We start from the raw sequence: 25,000 nt of genomic DNA, 5'->3' as shown, positions 1-25,000 counted from the left end.
TCATCATCATCGTTTGACGTCACTTTCCATGCTAGCATGGGTTGGACGATTTGACAGAGGGCTGATGAACCAGATGGCTGCACCAGGCTTCAATTTTGATCTGGCAGAGTTTCTACAGCTGGATGCCCTTCCTAATGCCAACCACTCCGAGAGTGTAGTGGGTGCTTTTTACATGCCACCGGCACGGGGGCCAGTCAGGCGGTACTGGCAATGACCTCGCTCGAATCTTTTTACACATGCCACCGGCACAGGTGCCAGTAAGGCAATGCTGGTAATGATCATGCTCGAATGGTGCCTTTTACGTGCCACTGGCATGGAAGCCAGTTAGCCGCTCTGGCAACGATCACACTCAGATGGTGCTCTTAGCACCCTACTAGCACGGAGCTCAAGTGCGAGTAAGGCGATGCTGGTAACGATCACAAGGTTTTGGTCAGCCTGGAGCTGTTCTTGAAGACACTAGCCCAAAGTGCCACACAGAAGGACTGAACATATGGCCAAAAAGAAAAATTTCTACCACATAGCCATGCCTGCATCTATATTCACATGTATGATAATATGAGTTTGAGTGTGTGTGTGTGTGTACATACATATGTATATATGTATGTATGTATGTATGTATGCATGCATGTATGTATGTATTTATTTAGCCAGAAAGCTGAGGAGACTTTGGAAGAACAAGACAACAATTATTCCTGTAGTAATTGGTGTGCTTGCACAACACCCAAAATGTTATCTAAAGACTGAAAGAAATTGGAATTGAAACTCGCATTGTCGACCTGTAGAAAAATGCTATCGTATATTCTGCAAGAATCCTAAGACAGATTCTTGAGAGCTGAGGAGACCTGTTCTTACCAAACTTCAAAATAAAATACCTGTCAAATTAACATGTGCTAGCATCATCATCATCACAACAACAACAATAAAACAATAATGAAATACATTCTAAATCTCTTGACAAAAAAAGGTAAGATAGGAATATGTGAGCAACAAACCATTCCAAGACTAATTCAAAATCTGAAAGGTCTTCTTTCAAGAAGTATAAACTGGCTTCTAACTGGCATTTGCGAAGTGAGTTGATTAATTTGTTCAAGAGTTCTTCATATTGCTCAGCCATTAAGGTTGTATGTTTTCTATGTCGACGCACAATTTGAATATTGTTCATGAGGTGTGACAGTTCTCTCTCCATATGAGGTAACCTTGCCAGGACGGGATCATAAGCTCGGACATTATTGAAGAGCTGGGAAAATTGAAATATAAATCTCTTACAGATTTTACTGCTTCTGTTGATCAAAAATATAATTTTAATAATGTTGGACATTAAAACAGTAGAAATGAAAAGAAACAAAAGTTCTACCATAGACTTTCATATAAGAAAAAAAAACAATCTATTAACCCTTTTGATATCAACCCGGCTGAAACTGGCTCTGGCTCTGTAGTACAAATGTCTCATTTTCATAAGTTTCAAATTAAAATCTTCCAACAGACCTTAGTCACAATTTATGTTCCCAACACAAGCTTAATGATAACCAAGTTATTAAACTAAATTCTTTGTTATATTTAAAATAATTGAAAGAAACACAGAGCATCTCAAAATAAATCCAGTAACAAAAGGGTAATTAAGGTAATTAAGAAAAACACTCACAATTTTACACTGATGAAATAAACTCCCAGAAACACATCTAAAGATGATGAAAAACACTAAATGCAAAACCATTCTTTTCTTTAGCAATTAATTCTAATTATATTTCCCTCTGCCTCTGAAAACACATACAAAAAAAAAAAGAAAAAGAAACACACACACACACATACATATGTATAGACATACCAAAAAGGACAATCAACAGTGTACTAGGAGTAGAATTGATACATCACCTACAATCTCCTTATTTATCTTAACCTTGCCAGAAACTTCTTTCATTTAAAGGACGACCCCTATTTTCTTAACATTATCTTCAGACAACAGTATCCCAAGCTTTATAAATAAATGTTTGAATAATGTCCTAGCGAAGTCGTTGCCAGTACCGCCTGACTGGCCCCGTGCTGGTGGCACGTAAAAGCACCCACTACACTCTTGGAGTGGTTGGCGTTAGGAAGGGCATCCAGCTGTAGAAACTCTGCCAGATCAAGATTGAAGCCTGGTGGCGCCATCTGGTTCACCAGACCTCAGTCAAATCGTCCAACCCATGCTAGCATGGAAAGCAGATATTAAACGATGATGATGATAATGTGTTACTGCATTTCATTTATGTCACTCATGTCTAAGGCATAACATACCAATCCACATATAAATAAGTGTATTTGCGTTTTATTACATTTAAACTCATCCCTTGGAAGGGGGTAATTAAATAGTAGTTGCTGTTATTTAGCTCCAGTCCTACTTGAGAAGATTTATGATTAAAGGCATTCCAGCTATGACCATACCATCTGTGTATCTTAAACACTGTTCAGTGTATTCATCCTTTGTTAAGAGAGTAGAGTGTCCTTTAGTTCATTTTTAGCAATCACAGCTACTTTGTGATTCGAGGAAATTATCTTAGTGTAGTTGTGATACCTGTGCTGGTGGCACGTAAAAAGCACCATCCGAACATGGCCGATGCCAGCGCTGCCTTGACTGGCTTCTGTGCCAGTGGCACGCAAAAAGCACCAACCAATTGTGGCCGGTGCCAACCTCCTCTGGCACCTGCGCTGGTGGCACATAAAAAGCACTCACGTAGTGGTTGGCATTAGGAAGGGCATCCAGCTGTAGAAACACTGCCAGATTAGACTGGAGCCTGGTGCAGTCTCCTGGCTTCCCAGACCCCAGTCGAACCATCCAACCCATGCTAGCACAGAAAACGGACGTTAAATCATGATGATGATTGTATCAGTCAATCCAACTGTAAAACAGGTACCAACCATAAATCCGAGTTCAGAGGTTGTCATTATAGATTTCCAATGATTATAACATTAACTTAAGCAATCTTTTATGCAAATGTCTAGACCTGTTTAAAAAGATGAGGTAAACAATCCAATGAGAGTCTCTTTCTACAGTCACTTAACCTGCTAAAAATAGCACCTAGATCTCCCTCAAATCACAAACAAAATAGCACCTAGATCCCTCTCAAATCACAAACAACTATCTCAAAGAAAAAGACACATTTTATAGTGTACTCCTGGATAAACTATGTCTTTAAAAAAACAAGTAGTAACAGCTGTAATGCTTTAGATCATAGGTCTGTTTGGTCAGAACTAACCAGGGGTTAAACAACAACTATATGGAGTAAAACAAGTATGCAACCTCATCACTAACACCGATAATAATGAACTTGATTCTTTAAATTGTGGGGACAAAAACATTTATTTAGAGCAGGAGTTCTCAATGATTTTTTTTTTTCCACTTATGGCCCCCTTTGATTCCTGTTTTATTTGGATGGACCCCCATAGTCATTCAATATTTTAAAAATCCAACTATATTTTTACAATTAAATATTATTAAGAATTGTATAAAAAAATTGTTAAAATATCTTGTAAGAGTATAACAAATTTATTGCACACTAGCACTATGACCCGGCGTTGCATATATAGCTGCGTGCATGCGCACATACACGCGAGTACTGTCCAAATCTCCGACCAATCACATACAGCTAGCTGGCATTCAATTGGCGTATCAAGTTTCGGGCATTTTGATTGCGTTTTGGATAGAAAATTCACAAAAAAGTCATTTCTATGGATTTTTTAATGGCTTTGTTGGGTGACTGGGGAAATGTAAAAATGTGCACGACCACCCTTGGATAGTTTTGAATGACCATAGAAAGTGCAAGCCCTCTAACTGAAAAATTGGATTTGTATAAAGGACACGCACACACAGAGACATTTTGCTGTTTATATATATAGAGATAAATTTTAGCAACAAAATCTTATGTGGGCCCCCAAGGGTTATATGGACCCCAGTTGTTTTGAGTCAATAAACTGGAATAAGCCTTAACTGCTGGAATTAATCAAAAGAAGGTATCTTAATGAAATTAAAGTAAGCACATTATACATTCCTCACCATCTGCTAAAATGTAACACTGAGAACAATAGAAGATATTGAAGCAAAGTTTTGAACGTTCATATATATATATATATATATATATATATATATGTATATGTATATGTATATATTACCAACTTACAGACAACCAAAATGTTGGAACATGCTCAGTACTGATGATGATTTCACCATGAAGATTTACGCCAGTAGAACTCGCAAATACCAATATTCTATCTAAGAAATAAAGAAAATTATGCTTTCTTTTATTTTCAAGTTTCATATCAATTCCATTTACCAATTCATTGCATTTAAAGTTTTTATTTTTAAACATGAATGATTTTATATAAATAACTAAAAGTTTTTATAAAAAGACTTTTAACTATCACATCCATTATCTTATGTGTGCTGCATTATTCAAATAATTATTGTACATATGTACATGGGGGAATGCTGTTACCTTGCTTGGAAACAAGTGGAGGTTGGCAACAGGAAGGGTATCTGGCCCCCAAAAAATCTACCTCAGCTAACTCTGTCCAACTTATACAAGCATGGAAAAGTAGGATCTTTACCTTTTGACCTACAGATTTTAAAAAATTATTTTTTGTAACTAAACACTTTCAAACTTCAGACACTGGTGGAATGTGTCATATAGAACATCTTTTACTCTTAGCATTCTTGAGAAAATTTATAATTACAAAGTTATTTCACGTTAAAGTTGTCGTATTTCGGTAATTTCAACCAATCAATGACATGTATTCAGCTGAATAAAATTACTGCTGTTGTTTGTCAACAACAACTATCGGTTGTGTATTTTTCATTTGTCACTGTTATTTATGACATCATTCATGCGTTTGTACTGGTTTTAAGGTGTTAGGGTTAGGGTTGTCATAAATAACAGTGACAAACGAAATATACACTGCCGGAAGTTCTTGTTGACAATCAACAGCAGTAATTTTATTCAGCTGAATACATGTCATTGATTGGTTGAAATTACCGAAATACAAGAACTTTAACATGAAATAACTTTGTAATTATAAATTTTCTCAAAAATGCTAAGAGTAAAAGATGTTTTATATGACACATTCTACCAGTGTCCGAAGTTTGAAAGTGTTTAGTTACAAAAAATTATTTTTTAAAATCTGTTGGTCAAAAGGTAAAGATCCGAAAAGTACACACTAAAACAATGATGATTATCATGATGATATGTAAATTCAAATGTTCTGGGTATTGAAAAATATGGAAACTTATAAAAATGATAGTATAGTCAAGCCTTCACACACAGGTTAATATTGTATACTACAAATGATGAAATAATGATTAATACCACTAAACATATCTAATGTACAAATCATAATTATTGGTTTGTTTAAATTTCTTAAATATAAAAAGTTGGAATATCATCAAAATTTATGCTACAACTTGCCTTTAAGAATGCTTTCAAATTTGATGGTATTTTCTGCATATAGACGATCAAAGCTCTTTAAACAAGCTCGGAAATGGATATTTCCCCATGCACTATCCCATCGAAGTTCCCGGAGTTTTAACTTTTCCTTCAGAACAAGGCTAAGACGGTCGATTTCATCTTGAATGGCTAAAGTAGCCAGAGACAGCCTCTGGGTTTCTTGACTGTTCTTTTCCAACCACATTCTGACAATGAAAGTAATTAAGAAGGAAAAAAAAGTAAAAAAACAGAATAACTCAATAATTCAATGACAGTTTTATAAACTGCTGAATTAGATAAGACAGATAAATTACAACAAACTAGTATCAAAGGGACAACATATACTTCAGAACCATACATGCTTCTGAAACAATGTTTCTTCTTCTTCTTCGTCGTCGTCATCATCATCATCGTTTAACATCCGTTTTCCATGCTAGCATGGATTGGACGGTTCGACCAGGGTCTGGGAAGCCAGGAGGCTGCACCAGGCTCCAGTATGATTTGGCAGTGTTTCTACAGCTGGATGCCCTTCCTAACGCCAACCACTCAGTGAGTGTAGTGGGTGCTTTTTACATGCCGCCAGAACAGGTACCAGGGGAGGCCGGCAACGGCCAGGATCGGTTGGTGCTTTTTACGTGCCACCAGTACAGAAGCCAGTCAAAGCGGCACTGGCATCGGCCACATTCGGATGGTGCTTTTTACGTGCCACCGGCACAGGTATCACAACTACAATTTCCATTTAACTTTTTGATGTTGATGTACTTGACTCATTAGGTCTCCTCAAGCACAGCTGGTTGCCCTACGATCCAAGGTAAACACAGCAAGCTGTCCTGCGATCCAAGGCACTTTGGATGGGCTGGGGTTTAATATTCTAATCATCATCATCAATTTAGTGTCCACTTTTCCATGCTTGCATAAGTCAGATAGGAATTTGTTGGGGCAGATTTTCTATGGTCAGATGCCCTTCCTGTCACCAAACCTCACATGTTTCCAAGTAAGGAAATATTTCCCCATTACCAGACATGTTTTCACAGAAAATTGGAAACAAAAGGCACCACTTACAAACAATGAGGGTGACTCTTGCTTACAACCATCACATGATGTGAAGATAAGGAAACAGTAACACACACACACATACACAAAAGGTTTCTTTCAGTAGCCACCTACCAAATCCACTCACAAGGCTTTGGTTGGTCTGAGGCTATATCCAATCCCTATAGCAAATCTGGTTTTGCTTGTTCCTGTCAAGCCATCCAACCCATGCCAGCACGGAAAACAGACATTAAAATGTTGATGTTGATGATGATAATGATGATGATGATGAAATGTGTGTGTGCATTTGTTTACATTTGAGCTTCTCCATTATCACTTTTTGAAGATGTGATCCTTTACTGAAAAAAAAAAGAGATAAAGATAACAAGATAGACACCTGGCTTACTATCATGGGTTGGATAAATATATTATGTAAAAACAAAACAAAATGAAATGAGTCAAGGATCAACTGAGTTTAGATTTAACACAATGGTTCTTTACCATATTTTTCTGTAGTGCCCCTGTAGTTGTTATACCTAGTGGCCACCTAAGTGGTTAGTGAGGTATCATAACTAAACTAACTTAATTTTACCTACAATAGTAATTATATTATACATGATAATACTAGTAATGATTATTAAAGTAAAATGAGAGATAGTTAGTGTGCTGCTATTTCTAGCAGGTCAAGCAACTGGTGTAGAATCTATACAGTTGCTCGACTTGCTAGAAGTAGCTGTACACTACTTATCTCTCCACCTTAAGGTTAATTTTAATCCAACATCAAGGTCGCAATCTCTTTTTCCAATATGAACTCTCAAAAAAAATTACACTGTTATCTCTATGGTAACTTATCTTCTAAGCAAAAAACTTAGTTTATTCCTCAAAAAAAAATTGACAATTAAGGAAGTTACATTCATCCTAAAAAATCATTACTAGTTTTATCATGTATAATATAATTACTACTATAGGTAAAATTTAGTATGTTAATTAAGTTACCTCACTGACCCTCTATGACATGCCCAGCAACTGCTAGGGGGTGCTACCACCCATATTGAGAACCTCTGATTTAGCAGAAACCCAAATAGTAATGATAGAATATAGTCAAGATAAAAACGTTTCCTTTCAAATGAAAAGATGACAAACAGCATTAGATAACTTTACTTACTGTAAACTTATTTGAGGATTAGGCTTCATGACTATTGATGGATCCAGGGGTCTGAATACAGGAGAACTTGTGTTAATTTTGCTCTGATTTGCAACATGATCGACATAATCCAGAGGTAGGTTGCAAGTCTTTAAAATAGTTTTGACAGTTGTTTTCAAGTCACGAGAAAGCAAAGAAATATGAATTTCTTTGAAAACTGAAAGAGAAAACTCTAAAATTATAGAATACCAAATCAACATTAAAGACAGTCTGAAAATACAAGAAATAACTCTGTTTAGCATTGTACTTACTTTTTAAATACTGCAATAGTTGTTTTGTAAACAGCTTCATATACTAGTGTTGTACTGATTATAAACACCAAGAATTATTTGATTTAAAGCTTCTTACACTGAATGAAACTGGTTGTTGATTTTTTGAAGGGGATGATGAAGGGAAGGTCAATACAATGAGGCCATAAGTTTAACCCTTTTGTTACCAACCCGGCTGAAACCGTCTCTGGCTCTGTAATACAAATGTCTTGTTTTCATAAGTTCTGAATTAAAATCTTCCACCAAACCTTAGTCACAATTTATGTTCCTAACACTAGCTGAATGATAACTAAGTTATTTTACTAAATTCTTTGTTATGTTTAAAATTAATTGTAAGAAACACAGAGCATCTCATCAGAAATATGTTAACAAAAGGGTTAATTTAAATATTGTTTTATCTGTACTTTGCAATATCACCAGCATTGTCATAATTTAACATCCATGTCCCATGCTAGCATGGATTTGACAATTTGACCGGACCTAATGAGTCCCAAAGACTGCATCATGCTCCAGTGTCCGCTTTGGCATGGTTTCTATGGTTGGATGCTCTTCCTAACACCAACTTCAGACTATTGCAACTTAACAAAAAAAGGAAAACTACCAAGAAAACTGCCCAATTAAAATGAAAAAGATATAAAGACATTTATATCCAACATTTTTCAGATGTAGTCATTTAGGTATAATGAAAAAATGTTTTGATAATTTTAAACAATAATGATAATCAATCTGGAGAAGATTGGAGGTCAGGTCAGGTGTAAAAGCATGTGCCATTGTTGCAGTATGTTACTGCATTTGCCATTTGTTGGTATATTCCTGGGTCCTCCTAATGACCTGTCGAGTAGAGTCCCAGTCAGTTCCCATTTCCACAAGATACCTCTTTATCTGCCATGACCATGTGGCATGTGGTTGACCATCATGAGACATCAACTGAGCTGGATCTTCAGTGAAGAGAACACAGAAAGCAAGGTCTAACTTGGAAAATCAAGCAATTTTTGCTAAACAGTCTGCGACAGCATCCCCAAATCATACAAGTGACAGAATGCATCCCAGTTTCTGAGCAGAGTAATCAGATCGATATGAGATCCAACCAGTGGTAACCCATAATTCTGTGAAGCATTCTGGTACCAAAGGAGTTCAAGTGGCTCCTAAGGGCCCAGGACAGTGTCCGATTCTTGCAACTATATGGATGGACAGGGAGGACCAAAGACTTAAAGACCCGAACCTTTATCCTCCTGCACAGATATCAGCAGGGCCAAACACCTTGGTCAAATGAGTCCACAACTGTACGAGTTTGTCCCAGTCTTTTTAGGACTTCAGACTTACAGCTAATGCCATTATGAACCTCACTGCTGAGATAAATGAATCAATCAACAATTTCAACATTCTCACCCACAATAGAGACAGAAGAGGCATAGTCCTCCTAGATATCAAGGAAGGACTGGATTTTTGTCTTGACCCAAGAGACTCCAAAGTCAACTAGCTCCTCTTCCTTACTCAGTGAAAGGAGAGTGCTCCTTAAGACATCCAGAGACTTAGTAAGAATAACTGCAACATCAGCAAAATCTAGTTTTGTAATCCTAGTTTCACAAATGAGTGCACCACAACTCAGTTGGGCTATCATTCAGTCAAGTATCCAATCTATGCAGTCACTAAACAGATCAGGAACCAAGACACAACTCTGATGGGCCCCAGCTCTAACTGGGAAAATGTCAGATGCTGAGCCCCCAATCTGAACTGCACTGACTGTTCCAGTCTACAAGGCCATCATCAGCCCAATCAGCTGGGGAGGTATACCTTAGAGCTCTAGAATCACATTCCTGTCCACCAAGTCAAATGCCTTGCAGAGGTCAACATAGGTTGCAAGTAGCTCCTTCTGAAAGCTCTGCTTGCATTCAATGAGTACAAAAAGAGCTAGGACCCTGTCAGTAGTTGACCTCTTTGACACGAACCCTGACTGCTCCGGCTACTGAGATGCAAGCAGATGATTTCACAGGATGACCCTGACAAAGACCTTACCAGGCATTGAGAGGAGTGTAACAGCCCTATAATTGTTGTAGTTGTCACCTTTAACTTTCCAAAGTGAGATAGTTATACTCCTCTTCCAGTCCAGCAGTATAATGTCACTGCTCCAGATTGAGCAGAAGATCTGCTGCAAAAACATGACTGCAGCAGGCCCACCTTTCTTGATCATCTTCCTATGGATGTCACAAACACTGGCTGCCTTCCCAATGATCCAGTAATTTACTGCTGTATGAACCTCATCTTCAGACAGCAGATCACAGCTGATTGGTTGGTCAGTCACCAGTGCTGAAGGAATCATGGTATTCAGATCAGTATAAGGCGGCGAGCTGGCAAAAATGTTAGCATGCCGGGCGAAATGCGTAGCTGTATTTCGTCTGCCATTACGTTCTGAGTTCCACCGAGGTCAACTTTGCCTTTCATCCTTTCGGGATCAATAAATTAAGTACAGTTGCACACTGGGGTCGATATAATCGATTTAATCCGTCTGTCTGTCCTTGTTTGCCTTCTCTGTGTTTAGCCCCTTGTGGGTAGTAAAGAAATAGGTATTCAGATCAGTACTAGGTAGATCCACCTTATACAATTCCTCAAAGTACAATGCCCAGTGAACCATCACCTTAGGCTCCTCCATCAGGAGTATACAAGAGTCTAAGACTTCAGAACATCGATGGGGTGGCTTCACCCCTACTGCAAGCAAAGTGATTTCTCTGTAGGCAGTACATGAGTCACATATATGACACTGAGTCTCAACCTTCTTGCAGATTTCTTGGACTTGCTTTTCCTTGTTGGGCCTCAGTGCCCTGACTACCCCACATCTCAGCTCTCAAAGCAAATCCCCAGAGGTTCAACCCAGTCTTGCCCTGCAGCTACACTCCACCAATACAAGGGTCTCCCTGGAAATAAAACACTTCCTGGCCCAATTTTGGAAACTAATAAATTCCCTAGCAGTCGACAGTAGGGTGTCCCTGTAAGTTTCCCACATTCCTATAGGATCAGACATTAAGTCAGTCCCAAGTAGCACAGATCTAAGTTACTGCAAATAAGTCTTACTTACAGTGTTGTTATTGAGTCTGTCAACATTCAGTCTAGGGCTGACTGTCTTCAGCCTCTTACGAGGCTAACTTCAGTCACAATCTCATCTCAGTCACAATAAGTCTCTGGTTGGTGACCAAGAAACTAGCACTCTAAAAAACCCCTGCAGTTCTGTAGGAGGCTCCTGCAGCCAACAACAAGTACATGGTCAATCTCTTTTGCCATACAGCCAGTATTGGAATACCAAATCCAATGATGCAGTTCAAGATATTGGTATCAGGAGCCAGAAATGCAAAATCCATGTACAGGAGCATCACACTCCAAATGTTCAGCATCAGATCCAAAAGGGCTAACAACACATTTATATTCCATTCTGTCAACCCCAGTTGAAATTTCCCATGACAACAGAGCACAGATGGGTGAAGAATATGTTCCTCACCAACCTGTCATTCATAGCAGTCAAAGCATGTACTGCAAGCAAGAACATGACGGATTTGACAGAGAATGTCAGATCCTCAGCCACATAATAACATTCGTTGACAGGTATTACACCTAAATAATTGGAACCAGCCAGTCAGGTACTAGAACTGCTACCTCTCTGTAATGCCAGCCGTCAGAGTGCCCAGACCAGTAAGTAGTAGGTGTGAAAGGCGGCAAGCTGGCAGAAACGTTAGCACGCCGGGTGAAATGCTTAGTGGTATTTCGTCTGCTGTTACGTTCTGAGTTCAAATTCCGCTGAGGTCGACTTTGCCTTTCATCCTTTCAGGATCAATAAATTAAGTACCAGTTATGCACTGGGGTCAATGTAATCGACTTAATCCCTTTGTCTGTCCTTGTTTGTCCCCTCTATGTTTAGCCCCTTGTGGGCAATAAAGAAATAAGTAAGTAGTAGGTGTAACCACCAGTTGAGATGTTGCTCCTCCTTGGATAATGCACCTCTGATAAGGCTGCTACAGCAACTTGAAAATGGCTGAGTTCCAAAGACAACAGGGGCAGGCAGGAACTGAGTTCCAAAGACAACAGGGGCAGGAGAGAACATTCTAGGTCCCCACCCAAATAGGCTTCCTCAGGTTGAACTGAGATTTCCTACTCCTGATGGATGACACCTTTGCACCACTCAGGCAACAACCTTCCAGCTCATCCTATCGTCCAAGGTTTTCCCCATATAGCTGATGGTGGTTCTGATGGCTTTGCCACAGTTGCTTTATAGGCAGTTGAGGTAATTGTCCAGAGGAGAGAAATTTGTGGGGTTGTATAAAAGATTGTTGCTGGTGAGGGTTTTACGAGGTTGGAGTGCAGATCCTACCTCTTTCATGCTGTGTGAGGAGTGGCATGTCAAAGAATAGACCCAACATCTCCTCTATGCGTCATAAAAGGCAAAAATTGGAGGAAACCAAAATATCGTAAACTCTTGCCAGATAAATAAACTAATTTTAAATTAATCTGATATTCAGAGACAGTCTAGTAAAAAATTTTAATTTCATATCCTACAGTGAAAAGCAATGTCAAATACTTCATAACTGCAAATATTTATCACTCTGACTTTATAACAATATTATTTATTCGTATTATGAATATTATTCTTTTACTCTTTTATTTGTTTCAGTCATTTGACTATGGCCATGCTGGAGCAGCGCCTTTAGTCGAGCAAATTGATTCCAGGACTTATTCTTTGTAAGCCTAGTACTTATTCTATCGGTCTCTTTTGCCGAACTGCTAAGTTACGGGAATGTAAACACACCAGCATCGGTTGTCAAGCGATGTTGGGAGAACAAACACTGACACACAAACATACATATATATACGACAAGCTTCTTTCAGTTTCCATCTATTAAATCCACTCACAAGGCTTTGGTCGGCCCGAGGCTATAGTAGAAGACACTTGCCCAAGGTGCCACGCAGTGAGACTGAACCCGGAACCATGTAGTTTGTAAGTAAGCTACTTACCACACAGCCACTCCTACGCCTATCCCTTTATTTCTATACTAAAGGAATGGAGCTAAAATGAAATATTTTTATCTGGTGTAATAACTTAGTAACAAAAATATTGAAAATTATGTTGATATATAAAACTGGTTACAACAATCTAGAACTCAAAATAACCCTACTTATTATTTCAAGTACCAATTGTCCTAATTTGCAATCACATTCAGGCCATCAGCAGCTAAGAAATGTCATTATCAACCATTGTATAAGAGTGATCCTATCAACATCTGTTTTTTCTGCTAATGATCATTGTCCACTGCTAGCATGGAGATACTAACACCTGTACTGCTGTATTTTTCTATAGCACTTGATCCTGTGATATCTTAACAATAAATCCAACATCCCCATGTTTGATCGAATTAATATATTTGAAGTCTTCCTTGTTTCACAGCTATTAGAAATACTTCCTATTTTAATTAGTCTATTAGAAGTTATTATAAGAATAGTTTAACAAGATTTGGGCTTGTTAATCACTGCTTTTTTTTTTAGAAATTATTCTATTGTCATCCACATGCATCATTTGAAAGTGTCATATTTCTATTTCTACATCATCATCATCATTTAACGTCCATTTTCCATGCTAGCATGGGTTGGACAGTTCGACCGGGGTCTGGGAAGCCAGGAGGCTGCACCAGGCTCCAGTCTGATCTGGCAGTGTTTCTACAGCTGGATTCCCTTCCTAATGCCAACCACTCCGTGAGTGTAGTGGGTGCTTTTTACGTGCTGCCGGCACAGGTGCCAGGGGAGGCTGGCAACGGCCACGATCAGTTGGTGCTTTTTACATGCACTGGCACATAAGCCAGCCAAGGTAGCGCTGACATCGGCCACATTTGGATGGTGCTTTTTATGTGCCACCAGCATGGGTATCACAACTAAGCATACAATTTAAACTTAACAATTTGTACTCATTGTTTATAGGTGAGCTCCTGACAGACCAATATTATATACTGTTGGGTATAATTCTTGTTATTTATGCCACTAATGCCCTCTAATGAAGAAAAAACATTATACCTGACCTATAAATCAGTGATTTTATGCTTAAATAAACAAATATATATTTCACATGTGAAGGCATACAGTCAAGTTGGTTAGGATGTTGCACTAATGATCACAAATTCATGGTCCTGATTGTTGGAGCAGAAGGTGCATTCTGTTCTTGAGCAAAATATGTAGGCATAGGAGTGGCTGTGTGGTAAGTAGCTTGCTTATGAACGACATGGTTCCGGGTTCGGTCCCACTGCGTGGCACCTTGGGCAAATGTCTTCTACTACAGCCTCGGGCCGACCAAAGCCTTGTGAGTGGATTTGGTAGACGGAAATTGAAAGAAGCTCGTCATATATATGTATGTGTGTGTATATGTTTGTGTGTCTGTGTTTGTGCCCCCAACATCGCTTGACAACCGATGCTGGTGTGTTTACGTACCTGTAACTTAGTGGTTCGGCAAAAGTGACCAATAGAAATCTTCCAACCCATGCTAGCATGGAAAACAGACATTAAAGGATGATGATGATGATGATTGTGATATACTTTATATCAGCATCATTGTTTTAATGTCCAATTTTCTGTGCTTCCATAGGTTGGATAGAGTTTATTGAAGCAGATTTTTTTACAGTTGGCTGCTTTTCCTGATACCAACCCTTACTTGTTTTCAAGTAAGGTAATATTTTCCCATGGTTCATCTTATTTCTTGTACATCTTCATCTTATCTCTTGTACACAGCACACCTCTACAAGCCTCAATTCCAGTATGTCTACAATCTGCCCAGCTCTACTTTTCATTGAGCTAATGTTAATGGTGACAGCCTTAAACTGGTATACCTAACAGAAGGAACGAAGTTTCCAATGATGATTGGTTATCCAATTTCTGTTGTGTCTGGGGAGAGTCATTTTCTTTTTGTGCCTTATAATATAACACACTCACCAGTAAAATTTTCACTTTTTTCTTATTTTTATTTTCCTAAAATTTTCGTTGCGTCTTGCAACCTTTTCAATAAAGAAAATGACTCTCCCCAGACACAACAGAATATGCTTCAACACACAAACTCATATAAAGAATCTTGCAAACCAAATCCCAAAACGAAATATCCAATTTCTGTTTTCTGCATCTGTAGAAAAAGTGAATGTGATTGTTTGATGATGATTGAGGAGTTCTTGTTCTGACACATGGACAGATATTCACACCTGACATCTCACTACTACGAAATTGCTTATATATTTCACATTTCTTCAGTCCACTCAAGTGAAATTGAGTACTGGCAACAGCAATGGTGGTGATGGGGAGGCTAATCCTGCAACAGATTGGCATTCCATTCAGTGAAGTGTTGAATTCTCAGACACTTTACATAACTAGAAACCAAGATAAGCTTCTGCCTAATGGGTCTAAAGGCTCAAGACTCTGTGTGTGTGTGTGTGTGTGTACACATATTTATGTACAGGCAGATTTTCTATGGCTGGATGTCATCCCTGTTGTCAAATCTCACTTGCCTTCAAGCAAGATAACAATTCCTCTTGGCCAAACTGGAAACAAACAGCATTGCTTGTATGATAGTGATGCTCATTTACAACCATCACAAGTCAAGATAAGGGTACATGCACACAAATGTATACCAAATCCACTCACATGGCTTTGGTTGGCCTGGGGCTATAATAGAAAATATATACCCAAGATGCTTCAGTGAGACTGAACCTGAAACCACATGGTTGAGAAGCTAAGCTTCTCAATCACACAGCTACACTTCTCTTTTGCTTATTTATAGTATTTGTGATCAATTGGGAAATGCTGATTAGTATTATGAAGATGTGTCCTATATTTATATTTACATTCAGGCTGAAGAGTGGGTTAAACCAGATACATGTTTTCCTGAGTTTCTTTTGTTCAGTGTTTGTTTGTAGTAGTTTTAGTACATATTACAACTCTTCATTAAATCCACTTGATTTTAGGTTTTGTTATAAGAGTGGTGCAATTTGGTTGAAGATTTCTTTATCAAACAAAATTTTCAAAATTCTTTAGCTGATGTTGCTAACAAAGTTTATGATTGTGGATGGTGGGCGGATTGAACTTTTATTTATGTTCTTAAGTCAAGTTTTTATTATTAAGCCCTTTCTGAATTTCTCCATCTTGTATCTATCTATTTGTACTTTGGAACATAAAGCTAAGCATTCATCTCTGGCTGGGCCTATACTGGCCTTAGTGGATACTTTACCTAGCAAAAACTCCATTAACTGTCAGGGGAGAAGCTAGAGGTAGTAGATAGCTTCTGTTATCTAGGTGACCACATTAATAGTGGAGGTGGATGCTCCGAGAGCATAGCTGTGTGAATAAGATTAGGTTGGGCAAAGTTCAGAGAGCTCCTACCTCTGCTGGCAACAAAGGGCCTCTCTCTCAGAGTAAAAGGCAGATTGTTTGATGCCTGTGTTTGAACAGCTATGCTGCATGGCAGTGAAACATGGGTTGTGACAGCCGAGGAGATGCGTAGTCTTGAAAGAAATGAAACCAGTATGCTTCGCTGAATGTTCAATCTCAGTGTGCATGTTCAACAGAGTCTAAGCATCTTTGAGAGAAAAGTTAGGCATAAGAGGAATCAGATGTGTTGTGCAAGAGAGATGACTGCACTGGTATGGTCATGTAATATGTATGGACGAGGACAACTGTGAAAAGAAGTACCAATCTCTAACTGTAGAAGGAACCTGTGGTAGAGGTAGACCCAGGAAGACAGGGGACAAGGTGGTGAAGCATGATCTTCGAACTTTGAGACTCACTGTGGAAATGACTGGTGACTGAGACCTTTGGCAATGTGTTGTGCTTGAGAGGACTCGTCAAGGCAAGTGCACCCATGCTGGTGACACATCAAAAACATCTTTTGAGTGCTGGGCCTCACAGAGGCAAAGTAGCTGAGTTCCTTTCAAGTGTTGGGCCTCACGGAGGCAATGACCAAGACATTTGATACCCGATTTCAAGGAGAGGAGAGTGGAAGTCTACCCCAATCTACTGGAAGCATCAGAAGCCAATAAAGACTTATTTTTCCATCTGGTAGCAGCTTGGTAATCTATATCTGTCAAATTAATCTAGTGTGAATGTTTGTTATTTTGTAGCTAGAACCTTGTATGACATTTGCTATTAACTCAGTCCATGTTTAAAATGTCTGTTGGCTTACTTCATATCTAGAATTTTATAAAGATCACAGGATCTTTTTTTATTAATTTATTTCATGCCATGAGCTAAAATGGATCATGTGACTTAAATTTTAGTTTGTATTCACAACTTGATAGAGCTATGGTATTCCCATATTTGCAAATTTATAGGTGAATTTGTGATTCACATAACTTCTAAATGGAACGGTCCCTCACATATACCTGTATATGATTTGAACTCTTCCAGAGATAACATGGCAACTGGGTAACAACTAGCTTGGCCACCTATTAGCCAAAGTAACTGAGACACTAGGTTTTGGCAGGCAGATAGTATAATTGTTATTGTTGTTTGTTTACATCCAGGCCAATTATCATCAAGCAACCTGTGATAAAAGATGTTCTAGTCATAATTATCCTGTTTTTTTTTTTTTTCAGTCCAATGTACACTTTACCAAGAAAAACGTGAATGGTTACAAGTGAAATGTGTCTTATCAAAGATTCACTTGATGAAGGGTGACCTGGAGCTAAGAAAACAATTATTTCTGCTGCTGCCCCACAACGATCCAGTCACATTGGTCAAATTAGTTGTTACCTAGTTGGGCTGTAAGCTAGTTGCTCTTAAACCATTCCACACTTTGATGGAGATAAACTTTTAGCAATGTGGCAGGCAATTTAGCAATTTCTAGTAGCGTAGTAGCTTATCTAAGTAGTTGTTTTGCTTATCAGTATTTGTAGAAACTGGTGGATTACTGCTTTAGCTCTCAAGCATAGAGCTGCTGTTTATATGAGCCCTGGTTAGTACACATTGTGGTTTAGCTTGGTTACTATTTGCAACAGCACCATCCGATTGTGGCCGTTTGCCAGCCTCATCTGGCACCTGTGCCGGTGGCACATAAAAAGCACCCACTACACTCACGGAGTGGTTGGCATTAGGAAGCGCATCCAGCCATAGAAACATTGCCAGATCAGACTGGTCCTGGTGCAGCCTTCTGGCTTCCCAGACCCCAGTTGAACCGTCCAACCCATGATAGCATGGAAAGCGGACGCTAAACGATGATGAACTTGTGCAGTTTGTTGCAACCAGGAAAATACTTTGAAATTAAACTAAGTTTTTAGCTGGATGAGAGTTCAATTAAGACTGAAAAGGGAGTTAAACCAGAAGATAATTTGTTTTTTGTTTTCTTTGCTCATATCTTACAAGTCCCTCGGTGGAAAATTAACATTTCTTTGGTCCTGTTATTCTTGAGGGATCTATTTTAGTATCTGGTCATGCTATCAACTATCATTTTGCATAAAGCTATAAAAATTTGTTCCCCTATACTTCTTAGACATACTTACATCAATATTTCAAATTTAAGACATTGACTGCACGTAGACAAAGGTTTGGTTACAGAATACAATATTACTGCTTAGACAGGATTAGAAAAGGCTAAATCAAAATCCTTTTTAGAACTAAACTTAGCATTACATTAACCCTGAATATATGCATAATACATAATTTTTACTTGTCACCTGAAATTTAGACAAACAACCACATACCATTTGATTTAACACCCATTTCTTTCAACTTGCTCCTAAATCTTGGAGGATGTCTAGATATTCTTCATGAATTACATGAGGGAATATGTCTTCTTTAGTTATATATTTTCGATTCATAGATATGACAGGAAGTTGGTATATGTTTTTTTTATTACGAATAAAATTTTAAAAATACTCCATCTGTATTTACTAGAAGGCAGCTGATAATTCACTGTATTACTACTGTGCCTCCTGCCACATAGTCATTTAGGCAACTCTAAGTCAAATCGGCTAGGGTGATCAGGAGGAATTACTGCACCATGCTATTGGTATTAATCAATAAGCTCTATTTTTTTGTGCTTCTATAAGAGGGGAGAGCACTCTTGGTGCTAGGTGGGTGACAGGGGTAACTACTCTGCTTCATTTTGAAAATTCATTTGCAAACCTTTAGGATTCTCTGAATTGGATCTGAGAAGCCATGTTAGTTGAGCATAATCTGCAATTCCTAGATTATAGACTAACCCCTGTGTCCTATTTTATGATGTACATTTCTAAACAACTTGTGACTAAAAAGTAAAATTTTGTCCTTCAATCTGAATGATTGTATATGTTGGTTGTATCATTCTTAAAAGTATTTGTGATGAGTTACAGATAATCCTGTAGGTGTTCAAGAAGTACAATCCACTAAGTGGGCAATTTCTGAAGTTATAAGCTGGATATTGGGATGGTTGGCAAGGCGTATCATCATTTAACCATTCTGATACCAAACTGTCTGAAACCACCTATGATATAAATTTCCTATTTTAAAATGATCTAAATGAAAATCACCCATCAAAATTACTTGCTTATTTAACAAACAGCAGCTTAAAGATAAATATATTTTAATAAATTCACTATTTTTGAAATTAATTAAAGCAAAGGCAGTGTAATTCAATAGCAATATGATAAAAAAAAATGGTTAAACTTATTCTTCTTCACCAAACTTATCCTTCCTATGCATCATGTTCATACTAATAGTTTTCTCATGTTTATACAGCTATGTGTAAAGGACACTTTCCAAAAACATGATTGCACATGAAATCTCACATCAGCATTTTCTACCATATTGTTGGATTGACTATATACATACACAACAGGCCAGTCATGTGTGTGTATGTAAATATATATATATATATAAAGACGCATAGCCTAGTGGTTAGAGTGGTGCACTCAGTCAAGAGATCATGGTTTCAATTCCTAAACCAGTTGGTGCGTTGTGTTCTTGAGCAACACATTTCATCTAAGTCTCTGTGATCATTCCAAAACCTAACTCGTGGTACACCATGCACCTGTTCAGTTATCATTGATTTGAACAAGGGAGTTAGCTAATGTACAACACATACATTCAATCACTATAAACAATTCACGTAAGTTGTTCAGCTAAAGCTGAACACTCACATCATCTTTGACAGGGGAGTCCATTACACACACAGCCAGCTCTGTTAAGAAGCTTGCATCACAATCACATGGGCTCATTACAATCCTCCTATGTGGTACCTTGAGTGTTATTTACCTTAGCCTAGGGTCAGCCAAGCCTTGTAAGTGAAACAGGACTACACCTGCAATTTAAGTCAAACCATGTTACATTGATTTAACTTTAAAAAATTGCATTCAGGGTACAGGTGTCTGTAGAATGTTCAACCACTGACATGCTAATTCAGTGAAGTTAATTAAACTGATTACTTTTCGAATTCAGAGATCCATATATCTTTCACTACCATATTGGCAAGGATGCAAATATTGTCAAGAAAACCAATAAACCAGTGAGTGCCCTTAAACTAAAATCCACCCAATTTGTAGAAACACTTCCTAGTCACTGGAAATGATGTAGTGTACACGCTGAAAATATAAAATGAATACTGCTATTTTTCACAAGAGGTATTATAAAATATATGCAAATATATATGCCTCTATCTACATAGGTATGCATAAACGTGCTCCATTGACAAGTGTCTCTCTCATATCACCAAGACCAGTAAATAGGATCGCATAAGTCATAGAATACATTGAGAATTTGGGTTTGGCCTTTAGATAACCAAATATTGAAAATAAAACAAGCTTCTTGTCCAGTAAGGAAGCCTCTATAATCTCCAACCTAGAAGATATAACAGCCAAATCTCACTGCTAACTGGAAAAGAACACATGGGCTGATGATATAAAATAGCAAAAGAAAAACTGAAATGTGTTTGATCATAGGTCTGCACACACGTGGTTGACCTAGGTCTGTTTTCATAACAACATGGGGAGAATTCACACACAAAAAACAAAAGACAAAGACAGGTGGTGTAGACAACATACAGTATGTATTAGTGCAATGCTCAGGAAGTGAAAAAGTCTTTAACGTTTCAAGCCTACGCTCTTCCACAGAAAGAAAATAAAGAATGTGTACTGGCTAGCAATCTATCACAGCAAAGGCCGGACAGAAGGGTCATAACATGTCTTTCAAAATTAATGTTGGGTGATATTGCCTTCTATAGTCTTGAAATTGGCTGGCTAAAGAATAGTATAAACTGTTAATCCTACTTGAAATTATACAGACGTTTTGATAGAGAGATTCGCTTTTTCTGGTTCTTGCAAAAGACTGATAGTTATTAACCCTTTAGCATTTAACCCCGCCACATCCAACCCAAATATTCTACCTTTTTGACCAGATCTGGTCTCTTACATCTGCTCTGCAATGTCATTCTGAAAACAATCGCATCATTGAAATCCTAAAGCTACAAAATTGCATGATTAATGCAAAACAATGTGAATAAATAAGCATTACATTTGACAAAGTAATCTAACTGCTAAAGGGTTCAAAAATCTAATTTAACTTTACAAAATTATGACTTCATCAGCAATGAATGTACATGTGCTGTACTTAGCACTTAGAATTAACTTATTTCAGAAGACCCTTTACAACCAATAATCTCCATTTATATACATATACACATTATATACATATATATATATATATTTATTCAAACATATATATACAGACATTACACATATATATATATACAGACATTATTACACATATATACAGACATTATTACACATATATACACACAGACATTATATACATACATTATATACAGACATTATATACATATATAAACAGACATTATATACATATATGGCCTGCTCGCTTAGCCAGCGGGGTGGCGTCATGCGAAGGCTAAAACAATGCGAAGCGCATTGTGACCAGCGATGTGTAGCAACATCTGATGGTCTGATCGGTCACGTGATATACATATATAAACAGACATTATATACATATTTATACACGCACATTATATACATATATATACACGCACGCATATATATATATACACGCACACATAAATACATACACACACATTTCATCAGGAAAAATTCTGCTGTTTTTGACACAAAGTACTTCTCATTAGTATAAGTATTTATAATATAAATTTTAACACTATAGTGTTAAGCATCTGTCGTGTTTTTGCAATGTTAAATTCATAAAGTAAATAATAGCAACTGCTTATCGCAAACTACGACGGCTAATATTTAGAAAGATATTATGTAGGCTTGAAAGAATTGGTTAAACGCATTCTTCGGCCACTATCACACTAGCTGCTACTGTTTTGGTTCTACTATCGAAGCTCGATTAGCTACGGTTTCTTCTGCTTACATTTATTTTAATCTAATATTTAATTCTTTTTTTTTTTTCCATTGACAATCTAAAATTTCAATAAACCTAACTGACAAAACTCCAAAACAATCACAAACATATCCAAGTTAAATAGAAGTAATAACAACTGATTAACTATTACAACACTACTAGACCTAACTTAGCGGGCAACTGTAAAAATCCTTAAATATATTTGGCAATGTAACTGCATCAGTGTTTTGGTTTACCAGAGGCAAAAGATCCCGCAAATCGGACATAAGCGCTAAGCTTTCTTGTTATGTCATGATAAAATAAACAATTAGCTTTATTAACTACACTCAAAATCGCTTGGACGTATTTCGAGTGATCTCTGTTCAAAAGCCAATATCTCCGTCATTCCTGAACTAAAAATATACAACACCGAATATTGTTTCCACGACTGGAATTACTTTACCAACAACCTGTCAATGAAATACGACAAAGGAGAAAAAAAAAAACTTGACATGGCAACGATCGGCCGACCGGCTAGAAAGAACAGCCACAAATTTCCATTGAATGCTACCATACCGCCCACAAAGCACATGAAACACATTAAAATAACGCGATCCTGGATGGAAAAAAAAAAAGGACACACTGATCACGACTGAAAGAGCTCATAGGTGTGCTCGATCAGGGCCAATATGAAACTAATAAGCTATCACCAGCCAGTTGTTGAGCTGTCCTCCCACTATAAACCGTTACTGCTTTTCCTACAACTGCCACTGAACATGCATTTTATACGCCTCCTCCTACTCAAACAAGTATCTTTCCCGTAGCCACACCGCCCTCCCACACTCAACTCAGTCGAAGAATTAAATGCACTCAATTTGTCCAGACAGCCCAACCCGTTTCAGTACAGGCGATAATGAACAATGCCTTTCTTCATAGGACGAAGTAATAATTTTTTTCTTTTGAATATAATAAAACGATACAATGAAATTAGCATGATTTCTTGAAGAAACTAGGTTGTTGTCAATAAGTAAGCTTCTGCACAAAAAATAATAGTGTATACAATGATATAAATGGGAAACAGATCGGTTGCTATTGCGATAGTTGCTAAATAAGAACGTCCCAATTGCAGTGTTCTTCCTTTCGCAAGACGGGATAGCCACGACTTGAAAAAATAATGATTATTTAATCAGCAGCCTCCATGCTGACAATAGAATTGACCGGGGACACTCCAACAATTAAAATTATTAGTTTAGCTATAAATCAGCGAGTCAGTTTTTAATGGCAAAACAACTTAAATGCAACAAATATAACCTTAATTTGTAAGAAAAAGAAAAAAATTAGAGCAAAGAGAGAGACTTATTCAGATTGTATATAATACAAAGACCAATGTCGGTGGTTAAGCTATTAGAAAGAAAAAATCTCTGATACGCCAAGCAACGTCAACAACTTTCTTGAATGCAATTAATTTGCAACAAAATAGAAATTTTAATTCGTTCACGGGCAATTCCATTAATTAATATCCACAACTCCCAACACAACTGTTGTCAAATATTTTTTAAAAATTGAATCAAAAAATGTTATCGTGAAAACCTTAAAAAAAACCCACTTCCTATGCAAACGAACATTAAATAATGTATCTATCCTATATATTTGGAAATCAAAGTATTGTACTCTCCAGAACAAATATGTCAAAATGTTACAAATAAACTATTGCATATATAAAACAAGATCGTATAACAGCTATTTGATGAAAGCCAAAATATGTAAACAAAGAACAATGAATCCAGATCTGGGAGCAGTATTTTAAAAATAGTTTAGTTTAAATTATAAACACTTGCTTTTAAACCATTTTGTATATTAAATAATATCACCAGAAGACGTTATGATATGATTCATAAATACGACTTACTTAAAACTTCAATGTTCTATATATCTAATGCTGTATATATAATCCATAAACACTTATGTCAAGCACATACGACTAGCCATTCATTTTTCTGCAAATGTAAATATCTCCTCAAAATACTTATTCAAACGTTTTTCTACAACTAAAACAACACCAACAGTAATTTTTTTGTGTGTGTCTGTGTATGTAAATATTGAAGTCTTGAGAGCACATTTTAAAAATATTTTTCAATCGTTAATTTTTTTTTTTAAATAAAGGTACAAAAAGGTCAACATTCTCACAACTAAGATTTATTTTTTAACTTGAAATGAAGAGAAAAAATGAAGTTTTATAAAGAAGGGAGACAAAAAAAGTTTATCAAGATGATATACATTTTAAGGTACTGAATAAAATATAAATCAAGTCAGCATGGCAGTCATATGATTATGAACCTTTTATGAAATTGAGTGGCTTGCTTTTTCTACATGTATTTTTCATATATAAAAAAATTGTTTCCTTTCAAATTGTTTGTTTGTTGAAAGTATCAGTCAGATCTTAAAAGTAAGTGAAAGCAATAACCACAAGAAGGTTTACAGTCTTAGAGTAAAGGTTTCCAAGTATTAAATAATGATTAATTAAATATTACCTTTTAAAACGAGAAAGGGAGGGAGAAGAGGGGGGGAGCAAATAGGAAAAAAGAAGAAATATTAAAGCTAAGTGAGACGTAAATAGACACACAGCATTTTTGTTTTGAACACAAGCTGAAGGAACATCAACAGGTTTTTATATATCTATAAATATATATGAAACACATACATATGTATAA

At 37.2% G+C, this 25,000-nt stretch overlaps 1 protein-coding gene across 1 annotated transcript in view; it reads right to left on the bottom strand.

Moving 5' to 3' along the window:
* The window catches only part of LOC115218661 (T-cell activation inhibitor, mitochondrial), a 64,308-nt gene that overhangs the window by 6,737 nt on the left and 32,571 nt on the right, over positions 1-25,000 (bottom strand). Inside the window, exons 4-7 of the mRNA XM_029788591.2 lie at positions 7,651-7,846; positions 5,436-5,659; positions 4,155-4,246; positions 993-1,237 (exon numbers count right to left, since the gene is read on the bottom strand). Of these exons, the coding sequence (XP_029644451.1) occupies positions 993-1,237; positions 4,155-4,246; positions 5,436-5,659; positions 7,651-7,846 (757 nt within the window). The remainder of the gene's footprint in view (positions 1-992; positions 1,238-4,154; positions 4,247-5,435; positions 5,660-7,650; positions 7,847-25,000) is intronic.

The sequence above is a fragment of the Octopus sinensis genome, linkage group LG1 (assembly GCF_006345805.1).
Source record: "Octopus sinensis linkage group LG1, ASM634580v1, whole genome shotgun sequence".
Taxonomy (NCBI): domain Eukaryota; kingdom Metazoa; phylum Mollusca; class Cephalopoda; order Octopoda; family Octopodidae; genus Octopus; species Octopus sinensis.
The sequence above is the reverse complement of the archived record's forward strand: the minus strand, read 5'-3'. Positions and strand labels throughout refer to the sequence as shown.